The sequence below is a fragment of the Dromiciops gliroides genome, chromosome 3 (assembly GCF_019393635.1).
Source record: "Dromiciops gliroides isolate mDroGli1 chromosome 3, mDroGli1.pri, whole genome shotgun sequence".
NCBI lineage: Eukaryota > Metazoa > Chordata > Mammalia > Microbiotheria > Microbiotheriidae > Dromiciops > Dromiciops gliroides.
The window spans coordinates 259,706,952-259,727,866 of NC_057863.1; the positions used below are offsets into that span (position 1 = coordinate 259,706,952).

General features: G+C 41.3%; 1 protein-coding gene across 1 annotated transcript in view; it reads right to left on the bottom strand.

The window, feature by feature from the left end:
* Positions 1 to 6,349, bottom strand: part of RRP1B (ribosomal RNA processing 1B) — a 53,750-nt gene extending 47,401 nt beyond the window's left edge. The window contains 1 exon segment of the mRNA XM_043994644.1: positions 6,112 to 6,349. Within this exon segment, the coding sequence (XP_043850579.1) occupies positions 6,112 to 6,241 (130 nt within the window). The 5' untranslated portion in view covers positions 6,242 to 6,349.
* Between the last annotated feature and the right edge of the window lie 14,566 nt (positions 6,350 to 20,915).

Consider the following 20,915-nt stretch of genomic DNA (forward strand, 5'->3'; position numbering starts at 1 on the left):
GGGAATATCAGAAGTGGGACTACGGAATGTCTTTTTATCACTTCATTAAAAAAATGAAAAAAGTTCCTGATACACATTCCTACTTATCCTATACATGAATACAAAGAATACTCATTTGTAGACAGCCCCAAAATTGGACTAAACTGGTGGCTCTGGAATAGACAATATGCTATCATCTTTTTTTTCCTTCCCTTTTTTATTTTGTGTAGGGCAATGGGGGTTAAGTGACTTGCTCAGGGTCACAAAGCTAGTAAGTATCAAATGTCTGAGGCTGGATTTGAACTCAGGTCCTCCTGAATCCAGGGCCCGTGCTTTATCCACTGGGCCACCTAGCTGCCCCTGCTATCATCTTTAAAGGAAGAAAAATTGCTATTTTAAATCACACAGAGCTGATACCATTTAGTATTTTTGGTCCATTACATTTTGTGTATGAAGGACTGTCCTAAAATAGAAATACCCATATTACAATAAAAAATAATATTAAAATGCAGTCCCAGCAATGATTTGCACCCAGACCTATTTAATCTGAAGTACTATTTTTTTGGTGAGAAGCATCATGGGGTAGAACATAAGAGTTAACCTTAAAGGTAGTTAGACTTGCCATACAGCTGGTGTGACCCAAGGAAAGACAATCATTTAACCAGTCGTGGTACCCTAAGCACTCTACAACTCTAAGATGCAGAGATAGCGCCTGTACTGGTTGAGGGAGTTTCCTCACCCAGGAGTTTCCTATACCAATGAAACCATACGTCTCGATCCTATCCTGATGATTTCAGTTGAACAGACTGGAACTAAATTTTGGCCACTGGCAAATGTACAAATACACTCAAATCATTTCATCTCTATGCCTTGGTTTTTCCAACTGTTGGTTGAGTTTTTTTTTTAACTTTATGGGAATCCTATGAAAACAAATTCCATTTCTGAAGTATTTTGTCCAATGTGTAGGATTTATTTTTGGTTGTTTTAAAAAAAAAAAAGGCAGTTAGGTGGCACAGTGGACAAAGCACTGCCCTGGATTCAGGAGGACCTGAGTTCAAATCCAGTCTGAGACACTTGACACTTACTAGCTGTGTGACCCTGGGCAAGTCACTTAACCCCAATTGCCTCATTCCCCCCCCCCAAAAAAAAGACAGGCTCAGGAAAGTAAAGTAAAATTTTATGCAAACCAGTTTCTTTCAAATTATTCAATATTAAGTCATTATGGATAAAAACTAGATTATTTGGTAGATACAAATTTAACACAATTTTATTTAGCTCAGAATGTTCTAAATTCTGACATGCTTTAAAATGATAAAATGGAACAGTAATTCTCACAATAAAATGAAAATAATACCTCTGGGCCTATCCTAAGTTGGGATCTATCTCATTGTGATTATTATGAATCCCATTTACTGTTACTGGTTCTATACCAAACCAATCAATATGAAAGAACATTTATATCCTATCACCTTTGGAAGGTGGTAAACTTTTTAGAGGATAAAAATTTGGGAGAATGTGGCAATATGCTTAATAGTGAACAACAGCTTAACAGAACAGTAAACTTAATATTACTAAATTAACAGAGTATTGAATGAGTAAATAGTATATAACATTTACATCAGGTCCATATGTCATCCCTATCTATACTATATATGAATTCAAAGAATAGTCATTTGTAGACTTAGTCCTACAATTGTGTGGGCAGGTCAGGAAACCTGACCATCATCGAGAAACATCAAGTCACATGTTGGACACTCAAAATACATTAAAAGTTTTGTTTTGGTTTTTTAAACATCTATAGTAATAATTTCTTATCTTGATGGGTAATTATACTTTCTGTGCTGGGGAGGCTTCAATAACAAAAATCTTTCTTGTTAAGATATGCAATATATTTGTATCTATCAACATAAGAATTCCTAGTCTAGAAATTTATGGCATATTAAAAATTATTAATGTCACGACTCAGAAAGAGCTATAAATCAATTTAGTTTCTACAATCTGGGGGCTGTTAGCTCTCCTCTTTTTGTTCCCTGATCCCCATAGCAAGTATAATCATCTGTTTGAATTTCTTAGGCTACTTTGTCCTCTCCTATACTTGAAGTCAGACCTGGTATTTGTGTCCAAGTCTCATTCTCCTAAAAACTGTAAGCTGCTTAAAGTCAGGGGCTGAATTGTTTTATCTCTGTATCTCTAGTGCAGGGGTTCTTAACCTGGGATCTCTGAACTTGAGGGCAGCTAGGTGGCGCAGTGGATAAAGCACAGCCGTGGATTCAGGAGAACCTGAATTCACATCCGGTCTCAGACACTTGACACTTACTCACTGTGTGGCCTTGGGCGAGTCACTTAACCCTCATTGCCCCCCCCCCAATATTTTTTTTTAATTTTATTTATTTTTTTGTGGGGCAATTGGGGTTAAGTGACTGGCCCAAGGTCACACAGCTAGTAAGTGTCAAGTGTCTGAGGCTGGATTTGAACTCAGGTACTCCTGAATCCAGGGCCGGTGCTTTATCCACTGCGCCACCTAGCCGCCCCCCCCCAAATATTTTAACTGAATTTCAATATAATTTCCTTTGTAATCCTATGTATTTTATGTAACGCATTTAAAAACATTCTGAGAAGTGGTCAACTGGCTTCATCAGACTGCCAAAGCTGTCCATGACCTAAAAAAAGGTTAAGAGTCCCTGCTCTAGGGGCAGCTAGATGGCGCAGTGGTTAAAGCACCGGCCCTGGATTCAGGAGTACCTGAGTTCAAATCCAGCCTCAGACACTTGACACTTACTAGCTGTGTGACCATGGGCAAGTCACTTAAGCCCCATTGCCTGAAAAAAAAAAAAAAAGAGTCCCTGCTCTAGTGAATTGCATGTAGTAGCTATTTAATAAATGTTTGTTGAACTGAATTGTAGAGGGATGGCATCAGCAGTTTTGAAGCCTGATGGTAAAACAGGACTCTCCCTTACTTACAAATTTAAATCTTGATGGTTCCCTGGGTTGAAGGAAATGATAAAGTATTAGGTTGTTAAAGACATTTATTTCCAGCAAATGTAATTATTCATATCTCTTCATTTCTTCTAAGCACTCAAATGCAAGAAGAGAAATTATGTATGGCCCATAGAGACTGCCAATGGTTCCTGAAGGCTATTCTAATTTATATAGAGCATTAGAATATTTGCCCAAACTGGTTTTTTCCCTTGGTAGGTTTTAGTGTTAAAATATCTCCTTTAAAGAGAAAGGGCTTGGGGCAGCTTAGGTGGCGCAGTGGATGGAGCACTGGCCCTGGAGTCAGGAGTACCTGAGTTCAAATCTGGCCTCAGACACTTAACATTTACTAGCTGTGTGACCCTGGGCAAGTCACTTAACCCTGATAGCCTCACTTAAAAAAAAAAAAGAGAAAGGGCTGTGACACTTGACACTTACTAGCTGTGTGACCCTGAGCAAGTCACTTAACCCCCATTGCCCCACCAAAACCAAACCCAACCCCCCCCCAAAAGAACCCCCACACATACAAGAGAAGGGGCTGTGAGTGGAGAGAGAAATCACTAATTTCTCCAAACCAGCATAAAAGTTTTAGAATAGTTTTACAAAGATCAATAGATCTATCAGATTGTTGTGAATGGTTTAAAGAGAAACTTGGAAGCTGAGACAAAATTTTTAAGAAAGTCTGAACCACATCATTTGGCCTCATTTGAAATAGATGTCATGGAGCTTTTCCTTTATAAAAGCATCAAGGAAGTATAGTCTAAAATCTGGGAAATAAGCAGAGTGCCTTTGATTGTTTGAAAGTCTTGGGCTGATGCCAGTTAGTTAACAAGCTGTAAGTATTAATATATTCTTATTAACTTTAATTTAATTCTGTCAGTTCATCCATAAGCATTTATTTTACATTAAGTGCTTACTATGTTCCAGGCTATGTGTTATGTGCTGGGGAGACAAAAGAAAGGCAAAAGACAGTTGCCAAAATCAAGGAACTCCCAGTCTAACGATGTAGACGACAGGCAAACAACTCTGCACAAACAAGTTATACACAGGATAAATAGGAAATGATCAACAGAGAGAAGGCATTAGAATTAAGAGGGATTGGGGAAAGCTTCTATTAGAAGGTAGGATTTTAGCTGGGACTTAAAGAAGCTAGGGAATCCAGGAGGGGGGAGAACATTCCAGATATGGGGGATAGTCAGTGAATATGGTCAGAGCTAAGAGATGGAGTGTCTTGTTAGAGGACCAGTAAGAAAGCGAATGTCACTGGATCAGAGAGTACCTGGCTGTGGTAGTGGGAAGGGGGAGGGTTGGTGGATGGATGTAGGAAGACTGAAAAGGCAGGTGGTGGAAGGCTAGGTTATGAAGAGCTTGAAATGCTAAAAAGAGGATTTTGTATTTGATCCCGGAGGTGACACAGTTGGACCAGGAAATTCACTTTGGTGAAGAGAGTGTGATGAAAGAAAAGTGAAGGCACCTATTGTAGATGGTTTTCTGAAGGAGCTTAGCCACAGAAGGCAGAAAAGATGTGGGACAATTGTCATAGTGGGGCTGGAAGGACAAGTATGGGCAAAAACATATTTAGTAAAAAAGCAGTATGCTAGGCAATAAAGGGTAATATACAGATAAGGCAGGGTTCTTGCCTTCAAGAAACCTCAGGAAATGGTATCTTTTTGGTTTCTTATCCCAAATAACTTTTCCAGGGACTTGTATAAGTCAGTAAAACAGCAAAGCTCCAATTGCTTGACCCTAATTCAGTGTTATATCCATAAGAACATCCCGCCTTCCTTTTAAGCCTGTTTTTTTTTCTTCCCCTGGGAAGTCTTTCTTTCCTGTCAATAGCTCTTTTCTTAAAGGAATTCAAAGAAATGGTACAAAAATAAAGGAAGACAAAGGATTTCAGTAGGAAACCAGGTGAAGAGAAAGGAGTAAGGTCCAACAAAATCATAATGTGGGGAGGCAACCCGACAGTGGGCAATGGAGTCCATTCTCACATACTTTCTAGCTATGAGACTCTGGGTAAGTCACTTGATTTCTCTGTGCCTCAGTTAACTCAACAGGTTTGGACTTGATGGCCTCTAATTCACCCTTTGAGTTCTAAATCTAGGATCTTATGCTTCTCATTATTTCACAACTTACACCTGATCTCAAAAAAAAGGCATATTACTTATCTGCTACATGAAGGTAATTTATGTTATTTGTCTTGATAATGATATAAAAATGTATCAATTTTAATACTTAAGGATTAGGGAATTCTTTATCACTGTGGATGATGGACAGAGACAGAGATCATAGCACTTCCATGGCTTTCATACATGGTCTCTGAGGATTCTTGTAGCTAAAAAAACTTGTCAATTTGGAGTCACCCTAGTGATGTTTGTGTGATACATAAACAAAACATACTGTGAAAAAAATAGTTGTTTCCTGATATATAGATATGTAATGCTCTGTAGGGTGGTGGAAAATGCCATATACCTGGAGTCAGAAGATGTGGCTTGAGTCCTACAGGATCTTCCATTTACTTACTAGCTGTTGTCATATAAATGTATTGCAACCTAGCTCAGCAGTTGAGGGGAGGTCCAAATGTGAAAATATTATGTAAGAAAGCTCCGTCAGCTATTAAATGCTATATCTATACTTATATCCTCTCTATATACTGTTTGCTACCAACCCTATCTGGGCACAACATTCTATCCTCAATACCTTGGCCCCTGCCCTACTGATGCCAACCAAAGCTGACTTCCCATCATTTTCCCATCCCCAACTCATAGTGGAAATTGCAGTCTCTTTGCCCCACTGCCCCATAGCACTTGCTGCGCTCTTTTCTTCCGCTGCCACGATTGCCGCTTTTAGCTAAAAAAATAAAAACAAGACAATTCTATGCTGCTGTGGCCCCTGCCATCCTCTCCGTCTCTCCCTCGGAGACTCCTCTCCACGAGCACTCACTCCCTCTCGGAGCGCAGCCCGGCCACAGCAGCGCGTGCACCTCCCCGCCAGTGCCCCATGTGCTTTCCCTCCTACCACGGTCCCCGTCCCCTTCCCCCGCCTCCCACCCCAGCCAGTCAGCCATGTGGCGTGTAATCTCGCCGGCCGCCTGCTTTCTCCCTCTACCCCCCCCCACTGGGGAGCAGGCACGGCGACCCCCGCGTCGGGGTTTACCTGTCACTCTCTGAGTTTTCACGCTAATGTACTGGCGCAGTTTCTTTGCCGCCCGATCCCGAATCAGCTTCTCGTTCGATGCCAGTCTTTGGGCAAACTGGATCTCGGCCGGCTGCATGGCAGGGGCCATGATGCCCCCGGAACATCCCCTTCCTTTCTCCCTCCCACACCGCTGCCGCTCTCCTCCTCCTTCTCCTCCTCAACCCGGGCCGTCGCCGCCGCCGCCGCCGCCGCCGCCGCCGCCTCCTCCTGCAGCCGCAATTGCGCAGAGGCCGCGAACGAGCCCCGAGCAGCAGCGGGCGGTGGAACCACGCGTCACGTTCCAAGGAACGCGGGTTGATGACGTCATAAAGGGGGGTGGCTGCGGTTCGAGCGGCGGCCGAGGAAGGAAGCTTGGCTGAGGCTCCCCGGGCCGATCTGAGCTTAGGCGCCCGCTCGCCTCGAGGCTTTTTAGATACCCGGAAATCTCGCTGACCCTCGAGGGCCAAGTCTGAATCCGCTCCCCTCCCGTTTCTAAATAACAGATTCCCCAAAACATTGTGTTTTCCGACCCACCCCCGCTCTCTTTTTCTCAAGTCCGTCTTTCATATGGTCACTGATTTTCTGCTAAAAAGGGACATGTTCCTCTGCTCAAAAATTCGGGGTATTTCTTTAGTGAGAGGCGGTCAGAAACCTTTAGGGTTCGGGGCTCTCCACAGTCTGGTGCCACTTTCCTTACCTTTCTTAGCTGTCCTTTTCTTAGTTGTCCCCTCTGCACACTATCTACTGCACAAATACACCACCGTGGCCCCAGCACAATACACCTGTTTAAATGTAAAGCCCAACTCGAATGCCACATCTGTGATCTTTGTCTTGCCCTCTGGATTTCAAATTATACTTGTCTTTTGCATCCATCATACGTGTATTATGCATTAATTTATGTTATAGTTACCTATTTATGTGTAATCTACGAGTCAGCCTGGCACAGTGGAAAGGACAGATTCAGGTCCTGCCTCCTGCCACCCACATACTATGTGACCTTGAACAAGTCTATTAACTTCTCAGTGATCTAGGCAGCAAAGACTCTAAGTTGAGGGAATTTCCTGGACTAATGAAATTACAGGTTCAGTCCCTATCCCCTTAGTAGGTTATTAGCTAACATAATGAAAAAGCTTGGACCAAGAAAAAATACAGTTCCCTTCCTTAATGGCTGACGTGAGGGGTTATGAGTATGGAATATTGCATATTCTGTCAGACTTGTTAGATTTTTTTTACTGGTTTTGTTTAACTACTTTGTTTCTCTTTTTAAAAAATCATTACTGCAAATGAAGAATCTTTGTGCTTTGCAGCTAATCTATACCACTGATTGAGTCAGTGGAGATAGTCTATCCTATTTTTTTTTATTTTAATGGGGCGGACCCTCATCCTTTATACACACACATAATGCTTACAGTAGAATCATAAGAGTTTCATACATGCCAATATCTTTTTTTTCTTTTTTCGTGAGGCAATTGGGGTTAAGTGACTTACCCAGGGTCACACAGCTAGTAAGTGTTAAGTGTCTGAGGCCGTATTTGAACTCAGGTCCTCCTGACTCCAGGGCCCGTGCTCTATCTACTGCGCCACCTAGCTGCCCCACACATGCTGTTGTTAAGAAGTTAGCAGTACTTCCTGTACTCTATAGTCTTGCCAAACTCTTCTCTCAGTTTCTCATACCTAGTATTCCATTTCTCATCTCCATACCTTTGTTCTGTGCCTGGAATGTACTTCCTGCCTCACCTCCATCTCATGGACTCCCTTGCTTTCTTTAAGTCAACTTAAATAACACCTTCTACATGCTAGTGTTTTCCCTCTCTGATTAATTTGTATTGATTCTCTATGTATTTATATATGTGTACATGGTGTACATGTACATATAGAATGTAAAATGTCCTGGATTGTTTGTTTTTTGCATCCCCAGTCAATCAACTAGGATTTACTAAGTGATGTAGGAGGCAAAAAGGGGTTAATAGAAAAACCTAAGATCCAAGCTCTAATTCAGACATTAGCTCTAAATGGAAGTTAGACCCCAGTTAATCGATAACTTATGCTAGGTTATCTTAACCCACAGTGATCAGTACCCATAATGGGAACAGAGGGACCTAGGCCAAGGAAATGACATGGGTATAGAAATTCTAATGAAAAATGAAGATATTTTGAAACTAGCCATGGGAATCAGAAAGAGGCATGGGCAGAAAAGACCAAATTTGTCCTCAGATTCACTTTATGATGTGTAAACCCCCAAAACAAACCTCCACTGAAAAAGGTACCCACCTTGGGGGTTGGCTTAGGACCCCAGGAACTCCAAATTAGGAAAAGCCCTCCCCTGTACCTCCCCAAGGTGGAGATTATTATAATTGATGTAGGAGGCAAAAAGGGGTTAATAGAAAAACCTAAGACCCAAGCTCTAATTCAGATATTAGTTCTAAAAGGGAGTCAGACCCCAGTTAATGGATAACTTACAAGTAGGATGCTGGGTTTTTGTACCCACATAAATCAGTACCCATAACGGGAACAGAGGGACCTAGGCCAAGGAGACTTGAAGACTATAACAATGATAAAATGACAAGGGTATAGAAATTCTAAAGAAAAATGATTATGTTTTGAAACTAGTCATGGGAACCAGAAAGAGATATGCACAGAAAAGGCCAAACTAGTCCCCAGATTCACCTTATGATATGTAAACCCCCAAAACACACCTCCACTGAAAATGGGTACCCACCTTGGGGGTTTGCTTAGGACCCCAGGAACTCCAAATTAGGATAAGCCCTCCCCTGAAACACCCCAAGGTGGAGAATATTATAATGAGTAGGACAGGCTCTCCCTTGTAACTCCCCAAGGTGGAGATTATTATAATGAGACTGATAATCAACTTATCTATATTATAAATATAACTGTCTTTCCTTTCACTATTTGAGAGAAATACCTTTCCACTATTCTGGTTCTCTCCCTGTGATCACTCACAGTATTGCAATAAAACTTGGGAAACTGAGTCACTGAGTCTTGTAATTCTTTTGGGACGACTCACAATAAATTTGACCCCAAATTCTAGCCCACATCAATAATGAAACCAATAATCAATTTATCCATACTATAACTGTCTTTCCTTTCATTATTGGAGAGATATCTTTCCCTTGTAACTCCCCAAGGTGGAGATTATTATAATGAGACTGATAATCAACTTATCTATATTATAAATATAACTGTCTTTCCTTTCACTATTTGAGAGAAATACCTTTCCACTATTCTGTTTCTCTCCCTGTGGTCACCCACAGTATTGCAATAAAACCTGGAAACTGAGTCACTGAGTCTTGTAATTCTTTTGGGACGACTCACAATAAATTTGACCCCAAATTCCATCCCACATCACTAAGTACCAACTATATGCCAGCTAGGTGGCACAGCTGATAGAGTGCCTAGCCTGGAGTCAGGAAGACTCTTCTCCCTGAGTTCAAATCTGGCCTCAGATACTAGCTGTGTGACCCATGACAAGTCACTTAAACTTGTTTGCCTCAGTTTCCTTATCTGTAAAATGAGCTGGAGAAGGAAATGACAAACTACTCTAGTATCTCTGCCAAGAGAACCCCCAAAAGGGGACATGATGGGAACACAGTTGAAACCCTACCTATCTCTTTTGTCTAGCTCAGAGAAGGACAAATGGGATTGAACCACACCTTGATAATGGACTTTGCCTTAAGCAACTTGAGTGAGGATCTTTTGCATTCTTTTCCCTGATACCATCTGTAGAGTTCATTTTAATTCAGACTACCTTTAAATCATGTAAATCAATGGAATTGAATGATTCTAACCAATTAACTTTGATCAATGTATAATGACTCACTTCTATCAAAAGAGGATAAAAACCCTGGGAAGAGACCAGGAGCTCCTCATGGCTCTCTTTTAGGACAGTATGGGTCTTGTAGGTCTTGACTGAACTCTTTTGGGTCTGATGTAGGAGGCAAAAAGGGGTTAATAGAAAAATGTAAGACCCAAGCTCTGATTCAGATATTAGCTCCAAAAGGGAGTTAGACCCCAGTTAATGGATAACTTATGCTAGGTTATCTTACCCACAGTGATCAGTACCCATAATGGAATCATAAAGGGCAGGTCAAAGAACAATAAAAGAAATGACAAGGGTATAGAAATTCTAATGAAAAATGGAGATATTTTGAAACTAGCCATGGGAACCAGAAAGAGACATGCACAGAAAAGGCCAAATTTGTCCCCAGATTCATCTTATGACATGTAAACCCCCAAAACACACCTCCACTGAAAAAGGTACTTGCCTCGGGGCTTAGGAACCCAGGAACTCCAAATTAGGATAAGCCCTCCCCTGAAACACCCCAAAGTGGAGAATATTAAAATAAGGACAGTCCCTCCCTTGTACCTCCCCAAGGTGGAGGTTATTATAATGAGACTGATAATCAATTTATCCACACTATATGTATAACTGTTTTTCCTTTCACTATTTGAGAGAAATACCTTTCCACTATTCTGGTTCTCTCCCTGTGGTCACTCACAGTATTGCAATAAAACTTGGGAAATTGAGTCACTGAGTCTTATAATTCTTTTGGGACTACTCATGATCAATTTGACCGTAAATTTCTACCCACATCATTTGGTGCCCTGTGTGACTTCAAGTCCCAGACCCAAACTCTTTTTCTTTTCTTTTTTTAAAGCAGTGGGGTGGGGGTAGCTAGGTGGTGCAGTGGATAGAGCACTGGCCCTGCAGTCAGGAGGACCTGAGTTCAAATCCGGCCTCAGACACTTGACACTTACTAGCTGTGTGACCCTGGGCAAGTCACTTAACTCCAACCGCCTCACCAAAAAAAGAAAGAAAGAAAGAAAAGAAAAGAAAGCAGTGGGGTAAGATCTTGTTAAGGTAAGTTTGGGATGTGCCTTTAATTCCTGCACTCAGGTTTTGGCTCATTTGGGAGTCCTGGCTGGCTCACCAAAGGGAGTGGGGGTATTTTTCATTGATCCAGGATCAAGCGATTTACCCTGAGGGATTTCTTTTTTTTCCTGAAAAGGGAAGAAAGGAATTGCCCTGTAGGCAAGACCCAGCAGTCTAGGGGATGCCCTGGATTGGGTTCTTAGCTGTTTTAATGAACACCCATGTGGACGCAGGTTTGGTGTTGGTAACCTCCAGGAGGTTATGGATGGGTCAGGAAATTTTGACAAATTGGGAAAAAGGAGTAAGGAGATAATTGGATATAGCCAAAAAGAAACAAGTGATAAATTGGGACAAGTCTGATAGCACTGACCTGGAAAAGAAAACAGGAGGTGTTTTATTGCAATACTGTCTGGCCACAGCAACCCCCTCATTCAGCTCTTGGGTTCCCCAGGACGGAGTATGCATTGTGTTTTTCCCTTCTGTTGCCTCTGAAACCTCAGTCACATTGGGTGGGCCCCCAAGGTCTGAGGTAGGATTTTTCTCAGGTGCGGTCTTAGCCCAACCCACCTTAAAGGGACAGGGAGAAAAAACATTCTGCATGACCCCTCTGGTGTATCCTTACAAATTTGGATCTTATGGCTGTTTGTTTGCTTGTCTGTATGTGGCTGCTAGTCTGTTTGTTGTCTCATGCATTTATGTCTGTCAAATGTTGTAATTGTGTTGTACAATCTGTGGGGAATTTTTGGTTGTACTCCTGTAGCCTTTCAGAAAGATGGCCAGGCTCTGAAAGTAGGAGGAAGGGAAGTCTTTGACTTCTGGAAATCTTTACAGGTGAATTTAGAATTGGGATGTAACTTCTTCGCTAGGTATTCCTAGCCTTAGATGAACATTGTAAAAGCTGGTTTGAAAATGCTGCTACTTTGAAATCTTTTGTAGTGGAATGGTTTAAAATCAGGAACTATTTGTAATGTGTAAAAGTTTCAAAGCTAGTCAAGTGTGACTTGTGCCGCTGCTCTTTCTCTCATACCCCCTGCCCCTCCCCAGGTGCTGGCTGCATAGCAAGAGAGTGATAAGTGAGAGAGAGAATGTTTAGAAACGAAACTGTCCAGAGTATTTTAAACTATTGTTAAAAGCATATGGAAAGAAAAATGTGCTGTTTTGTACTGACTGTACAAAGAATTTGGAATCTAGATGAAAAAAAAGGGGGGGAGACTATATTTAAGGTGTACTGCCACTTTAAGTGCTCACCTGTCATTTCAAGGTTTGTGAATTCTGGAAGAAACTAAAAAGTACTGTTAAAGTTTTAAAGTTATTTTAAAATTGATGTATATGTATTAAAATTGTGTTGAATTTGTAATTGTGTTAAAATTGGAAAAGCAATTGATGGTTTTAACAAAAACAGGTACATTAGTTGTTTCCTTTAAGACAGTGGAAAGCATTGGAAGCTGGTAAATCATTACCCAGAAAAAGGCCTTCTAGATTTTTAAAAATTTGTAAACTTGCCAGAAAAGAGTTTGTTACAAGGAATGGTTTTGCTGAGGATTTATAAGGCTGCTTATTGTATAGAAGTAATTTCTAATTATTGATCTTTACACTAGGATAAAGTTTAAATCTACTTTATTTATTATTATTATTATTATTTTGGTGAGGCAATTGGGGTTAAGTGACTTGCCTAGGGTCACACAGCTAAGTAATTATTAAGTGTCTGAGGATGGATTTGAACTCAGATCCTCCTGAATCCAGGGCTGGTGCTCTACCCACTGTGCCACCTAGCTGCCCCATAAAGTTTAAATCTGAGAAGGAAGGAAAAATGAAACAAAATGTGTATATGTCCTGGTAAATTTTTTTTTTTGGCGGGGCAATGGGGGTTAAATGACTTGCCCAGGGTCACACAGCTAGTAAGTGTCAAGTGTCTGAGGCCAGATTTGAACTCAGGTATTCCTGAATCCAGGGCCTGTGCTTTATCCACTGCGCCATCTAGCTGCCCCAATTTTTTTTTGCTCATTGCAATTTCATGAGAGTAGAGGTTTGCTATTTAAAATGAAATATTTTGGGACAGTAATTTATAATATTGTTATGAGTTTTGAATTCAGGTATAATTGTTTGGATGGTTAAGTCAATAATCCAAGTATTGGAGAGAATGCCACAAATCAATGCCACAAGAGGGAATGTGCTGCTTAAAGGTGGAGGTATTTGGGAAAAAGCTGAGAGTACAATTTTGGATTCAATCCGAGGTAGGCTCCTTCTGGCTCTTTGTGTTCCTACTGAATAGGAAATGTTTCCCCACCTGGCTATCCCTGAATTTGGCTATTACTGTATGACTGGTGGTCACTTGTAACTTTTGCCTGAAATCAAACAGAGCTAAGGATGTTTTATCCTGGCCTTATAATCATGTCCCTGCTTTTTCTTTTATAGCAGATTTCTAAAATCAGAGCAAGTAGTCAGTAGAAGAAATGAGCACAATGTAAGTATGTAAGATCTTACTGTTTTCAGTTTAAATGTGTGGTCACTTTTTATGTCAAACAACAAGGTATATTAATATTCAGGCTTGTCATCTGCCTGCTAATGCTTACATAGTACTATGATAAGGTTAAATTAACTGGGTATCTTTTTGGTTTAGAAGAAAGTGAAATTCCTCCCCATTGCAGATGAGAGGGAGGGTGGTAACTAGGAAACATAGTTATGCATTTTAGGTTTTATCATAAATCTGCCCAGTCAGATCTCTGTTATGTACTGCCAAGGGCACCAAGCTACCAACTCCATAGCACAAGGGAATCACAGGGCAGACCTTGTTGCTAGATTAGTTGCCAGGTCCATTCACTGGTCCACCCTAGCCCTGGTCCCCTTGCATCCTATTGTGACCCAAGGTATCTCCCCTTCCTATATCAAGGAGGAGATTATAAATCTTTGGTGTTAACTACTAACTGCTTAAGCCCATATGTTATCTTGGGCTATTTGGATTATAGAGTAAGAATGCTACTGCCCCTTCTCATATTAAAGTCAGAAGAGGAACCTGGGATAATTTTCTTTGGTGGGTCTGGAAAACTGCTGCCCTCACTATTCCTTTTGTGGGGTAACTTGAACCTGAAACTATGCTTACAAATTTAACTTTGGTAATAGAATGAGTTTCTAATTCTACTGCATTAGGGTTATGAGAATTGGAAGAGTGCTTAAACTCTGGCAAATGTGGTCCTGGACTGAGGTGGAGTCTATATGGTTCAGGACACCTCCTAAAGGTTGAGCTGCCATACAGAGATTAACTGGACGGCTGAAACTGTTCACAACTGCTTGCTTCGTCCAGTTTTTCATGGAACTCTTAGATTTATTCTGTATTAGGGTCCCTACTGCCCCATGGTTGGTTTGTAAATCATTTGTGTTTTGTGTTATGGTTCTTGCATTTGTAACACTAACTCCTAGATCTCTCTCAATTCATAAATGCCCTGTGGGCCCCTACTTCACCTCCACTCAGCAGGAAGCAGTAATAGAAGAAATGATCTTCGTCCTTTTTCCCCGGGGTATATGAAAAGGGGGGAATGATGTAGGAGGCAAAAAGAGGTTAATAGAAAAACCCAAGACCCAAGCTCTAATTCAGATATTAGCTCCAAAAGGGAGTTAGACCCCAGTTAATGGATAACTTATGCTAGGTTATCTTACCCACAGTGATCAGTAGTACCCATAACAGGATCATAAAGGGTCAGGTCAAAGAACAATAAAGGAAATGACAAAAGTATAGAAATTCTTTTTTGTTTTTGGTGAGGCAGTTGGGGTTAAGTGACTTGCCTAGGGTCACATAGCTAGTAAGTGTTAAGTGTCTGAGGCCGGATTTGAACTCAGGTCCTCCTGAATCCAAGGCCGGAGCTCTATCCACTGCACCACCTAGCTGCCCCTGGGTATAGAAATTCTAATGAAAAATGGAGATATTTTTAAAACTAGTCATGGAAACCAGAAAGAGACATGTGCAGAAAAGGCCAAATTTGTCCCCAGATTCATCTTATGACATGTAAACCCCCAAAACAAACCTCCACTGAAAAAGGTACCCACCTCAGGGGTTGGTTTAGGACCCCAGGAATTCCAGATTAGGATAAGCCCTCCCCTGAAACACCCCAAGGTGGAGGTTATTATAATGAGACTGATAATCAATTTATCCACACTATATGTATAACTGTCTTTCCTTTTACTATTTGAGAGAGATACCTTTCCACTATTCTGGTTCTCTCCCTGTGGTCACTCACAGTATTGCAATAAAACTTGGGAAACTGAGTCACTGAGTCTTATAATTCTTTTGGGACGACTCATGATCAATTTGACCCTGAATTTCTGCCCACATCAAGACTGCCTCTCAGGGAGACAGTATGGGTGATCCAGGGCTTTTCTCCAGCTTGCTCTAACTGGCATGCTGAGGCTCTCTCCTTGCTTTCTCTACCACACAGCCTGAGACCTTGAGAAGTTAGGGAGACACGTGGTCAATCCTTTACTGATATAATATGAAGAAAATATTAATATGCTTACCCAAAACTATCTCAAAAGCAATAGCAATTTATTTTAAAAAACACAAGTTGTTTTTTAAAATGACTAGTAATTTGAATCCTGCACCAATCTTCAGTGATCAGCCTGCCAATGTATTTTCTGCCTTTGTGTTACTTAACAAAACAGTTTTAATTCTTAAAAAAGGGGAAAAAAGGCAGCTAGAAATCAAATGATAGGTCTCTGCATAGAGGCAAAGCACAATATAAGAGGCCCTTGATTCCTGCATTAGTATTAGTTCTAGCAGAAATAATAAGCTGTTTACCAAAGGGGTGACAGGGCCCTTACACTCACAGGACTAACATAACTAAGTTGTAATAGGTGAATAAAAAAACCCAATATAGCAGTAGCTTTAGGGGTGTGAAGTCCTTTGGCAGCATCCGTGATGTTCAGGGGTCTGGCAAGCACTTCCTGTACATCTCTCAAAAACCGGAGTATGAATCAGGGCAGATCTGTAGAAGCATTTATTTCCTCAACTATCTTCAGATCTTAGGTCACTTATGGAGATCCTCTAGGTAATACTACTAAAACCTGCTTGTGATAAGACTTAGTATAATTTAGTAAACTGTGACAAAATCTAATCAGATTTGTCTTCTGATTAATGTGGTGAAAACTCATTTGGACTTTATGGAACAAGTCCTAATAACAAAAGGGTTATAAGAAGAACACCAAATTAGGAACCCATAATTCACCTGAAACTTTGAGAATTTCAGTTTTCACATAGCACCTGCACGTTCTACCTTCACCCAAACCTTGTATCTGATACGTATAATGCCATCAGTAGGCTGAAGGAGGAATCTTAAAAAGGTCCATGAGGGCCTGACTTAGAAAATGAGCCCTTCTGTCACTTAATACTATCAGAGACTTCAAAATAGAGAAGTGACTTAAAAATTCTTTACAAATATCAATGCAGGGCAGCTAGGTAGTATGGTAGATAAAGTACTGACCCTAGATTCAGGAAGACCTGAGTTCAAATCTGGCCTCAGACACTTGACACTTACTAGCTGTGTGACCCTGGGCAAGTCACTTAACCCTCATTGCCCCGCAAAAAACAAAAACAAAACAAATATTAATGCATTTCTATATATAAAATTTCTAATCTAATTTTTAGAACTTATTACTAAAACATACTCAAAGCCTATATTTTCCCATTTGAAATACTAGGAAGTCAGATGTGTGTATGTGTGTGTGTATGTATGTATCTTAGTCCTTAGGTTTCTAACAGTTTCATCTCATTATTTTCTCAAAGTTTACCTCAGTAGAGTGGTTATTTTATTTTATTTTCCCTCAAAACTTTTATATTTTCACCCTATCCCTTTCTTTGAGGATATATACATTATCTTCCTATTGTTCTGAAAGAGTGAAATATGTTAAGGGTTTAATGTTATAAATGAACATGTAACTATTAAGCAAGAGGGTGGAAAACCCAAGAACTCATTTACTTAGATGTTCAGGATTTGTTGACCACAAATTCAAATTAAAGGTAGTAAGATCTTTCATACTTGCCTCCTATTATAATAACTCAGATATTTTAATATTAATATATAAATTAGTAGTTTAGTATGGCAATAATAAACTTCCACTCTTCATCTGTTCTAATAACAGAAATTTGTTATGAAAGGAAAAAGGGAGGGGCATGGTTATGATATCAAGACCATCCCTTCAAAGGCACAGCCTGATCTGACGTAAGTCATAACAGGGGGAAAACTCCCTTAGCTCTGTTTAATACCAGACATGAGTCATATTTAACAGCTAATTATGCAGCCAAATTCCACATTATTCACAGGGTATCAGGGCCAGGCTCAATAGTAATCAGGTAGGAAAATTTCCGGTTCAGAGAGAAAATAGCATAATGGGAAACTGTGTCAAGAGGATCTTACCTTTGCCTGTACAAGATCATCCCTTCAACTTTTCCCAAGGACAGACCTGTAGCAGCTAACTCACTGCCAGGAAAGGGTATTCCTGCCTACCATGGGATAAAGGCTCAGTTTGCCAGCTGAAAGTCAGAATAGAATTCCCCAGTGAATACCCCTGGGTGAACTGTCATCCTGGCAGGCTTGCCAACAAAAGGAAAATCTTTTTTTTTTCCCTAGCAACAAACATTTATTTTATTTTCCAGTTACATGTAAGGGTGGTTTTCAACATTCATTTTCATAAGATTTAGAGTTCCAAATTTCTCTCCCTCCCTTTCATCCCCCCTCCACAAGATCACAATCAGGTTATATATGTACAATCCACAAGTGTTCTTTTTATCAGTTCTTTCTATGGGTGTGCATAGTAACCTTCCTCATTAGTTCCTTGGGATTGTCTTGGATCATTGCATTGCTGAGAGTAGTTAAGTCATTCACAATTGCTCATTGAACAATATTGCTGTCACTATGCACAATGTCCTCCCAGCTCTGCTCACTTCACTATACACTGATGTTCATTAGTCTTCCCAGGTTTTTCTGGGATCATCCTGTTTGTCATTTCCTGTAGCACAAGACCATTCCACTACCATCATATAGCACAGCTTCTTCCATCATTCCTCAGTTGATGGACATTCCCTTGATTCTCAATTCTTAGCCTCCACCAAGAGTTGCTATACATATTTTTTGTACAATTTTTTCCCCCTTTTCTCTTTTTCATGATTACTATTGTTAACTGTTTCCCTTCCATCCTATTCCCTTCCCCATGATATTTATTCTATTATCCATCTTCTTTCATCCTATCACTCTTCAAAAGGGATTTGCTTCTGTCTGTCCCCTCCCCCATTCTGCCTGTGGAAATTTATTTTGATTTGGGGACCCTACCTTTAGGCTGAGATTAGAAAGCCTTAGGCCCTCACAGTCTCTCCCCCTCCTCCTCAGCTTCAGCTGAGTGAAAAAGCCCCGTGGGCTATACAAGACGCCAGGTCAGACAGCTGGGGGGGGAAAAAAGCCCCAGCTCCCTCTGACCTGAGCAGAGCTATCGGAAAGATCCCGGATAGCCTGTGCTGAGGCACTTGAAGTGTGTGGGGGGGGCGCCCCCCCCCTAACCAGCTGCAGCCCTGGCTGGCGGATTAGCTTGGTCTGTGGGGGTGAAGGAAGCCCCGAGATTTGGGCGGAAAGAAGAAAAGGTATATATAGACCTGGGAGTGAGACTCAGGAGGACGGACTAGATAAAGGGGGTGACTAGAAGGGAGCGTAGACAAGGACGGAGGAGAGTTCAGTTCAGAAAAGGAGAGACAGGGCTGACAAGGTACGGGGGCTGACAGGAGGACTGGAGGCCTGCGGACAAGACTCAGAGGTTCGGACGGACAAGAAGAGGTCAAGAGGTGGCTGAGGAGACGGCAAAGATCAGACTAGAGACAGGGCTACAAGGACGCAGGAGAAGACGAGAAGGACTAGGAGCAAGGAAAAGAGAGGCCGAAGGGCAGACTGACGGAGCAGACAGATAGAAGGTCGGTGAGAGAAACACGGGGGTTCAACGGTGGCAGTAAGGAGGAGAGAAAAGTTAGAAGCAGGGGATTTACAAAGTGAATCAAGGACCTGAGTGCCCTGAGGTGGGGCGCGGCTAAGGCCCTTATTGTATTAAAAAGGTTACAGGCCTTATTACAAACCAGGGAAAGTGGTGCCCTGAGTCAGGAGGCAGCAAAGGCCCTTACTGTATTCAAGAAGTTCAAAGCGCAGGAGGTGGGAAAGAGACACAGTGGAAAGAGACTGCAGGAAAGCAGTCAGGTTGTACATTTTATTTCCCTGTATTCTTACTTTTCAATAGTATCTCATAAATAAACTCTGCTTTGATTATTTAGTTAAGAGGCTTCTTAATATTTTGCTTATCAATTTGGGAGTGGAGCAGTGTGGTAGAACTTTATAAACGGCCCACATTAAATTAACAAACTCAGATAGCCAGTCAGTCAAAAGTCCCAGATTAGTCCTCCACTCAGAAAGGTTAGCCATCCATAGTTTAGCCCCCAAATTAGCCCTAGTTAACAAAAATATTTTACATGCCCTTCCTTCTTTTGCCCCTCTCTCTTTATCCCCTTCCCCTCCTATTTTCCTGCAGGGTTAGAGAGATTACTCCACCCAATTGAGTGTGTACATTATTCCCTCCTTGAGCCAATTCTAATGAGATTGAGGTCTTTGAGCCAATTCTGATGAGTGTTAGGCTCATTTACTGCCCAGATTAAATAGAGTACTCCACCCAGTTGGGTGTGTCTGTTAGTCCCTCCTTGAGGCAGCTCTGATGAGTTTAAGGTCTTTGAGCCTTTTCTGTTGAGTGTAAAATTCATTTACTGCCCTGCTCCCCTCCCATCTCTTCCCCTACTCCATAAGCCTTTTCTTGTTTCTTTCATGTAGGATTTCACCACTGTCCTTCCCCCTCCCTCCCTCTGTCCTTTACCCCTCAATTTAACCCTAAAGATGTCATCATCTAGCTAAGTGACACAGTAGACAAAGCATCACCCCTGGACCCAGGAGGATCCCAGCCAAAACCCAGCCTCAGACACGAGACAGTCACTGTGTAATTTAAGATTCTAAATGTGGATTCTAATGTGTTCCCCCAGTTTGGGGGAAACTGACTAAAAATCACTGATAAAACGAGTTTAGGTTTTTAAGGGTTTATTGGAAAATAGAAAGAAAAAGATTGAGAACAGAATTCTAACAGCCTGGCATTCCTATCTTTCCTCAAATTTCCTGTGAAGTCCTCTGCCGCCACCACCATCAAGTCCGGAAGCCAAAAGGCCAGCGCTCTCTGCGCAGGCTCCCTTTCCTCCTTCCTGTCTCCTCCCAGACCATAGGAGGCTCCTCCAGTTGATTGGCTGGTAGACTTGATAGACAGCACCCATGAGCAAACGTCATTTCCTGACGCCAAGGAAAAGCCACAATGCCTCTGAGGCATTTTCCTCATGGTAGAGCTCTCCACAGCAAGTCTCCAGTAGGTGGCGTCATTCCAATCATTACAGTCACCCACTGTACGACTCCAGTTATGTCCCCCAGCTCCAAATTTTTTATGGTTTTCTAGGGTCTTGTATTTGAAAGTCAAATTTGCCATTCAGTTCAGGTCTTTTCATCACAAATATCTGAAAGTCCTCTTTTTCATTAAAGTCCCATTTTTTCCTCTGAAAGATTATGCTGAGTTTTGCTGGGTGGGTGATTCTTGGTTGTAATCCCATTTCCTTTGCCCTCTGGAATATCATATTCCATGCCCTCCAGTCCTTTAATGTAGAAGCTGCTAGATCTTGTGCTATCCTGACTGGGGCTCCACAGTACTTGAATTCTTTCTTTTTTGGCAGCTTGCCATATTTTCTTCTTGACCTGAGAGCTCTGAAATTTGGCTATAATATTCCTAGGAGTTTTCCTTTTGGGATCTCTTTCTGGAAGTGATCGGTGGATTCTTTTAATTTCTA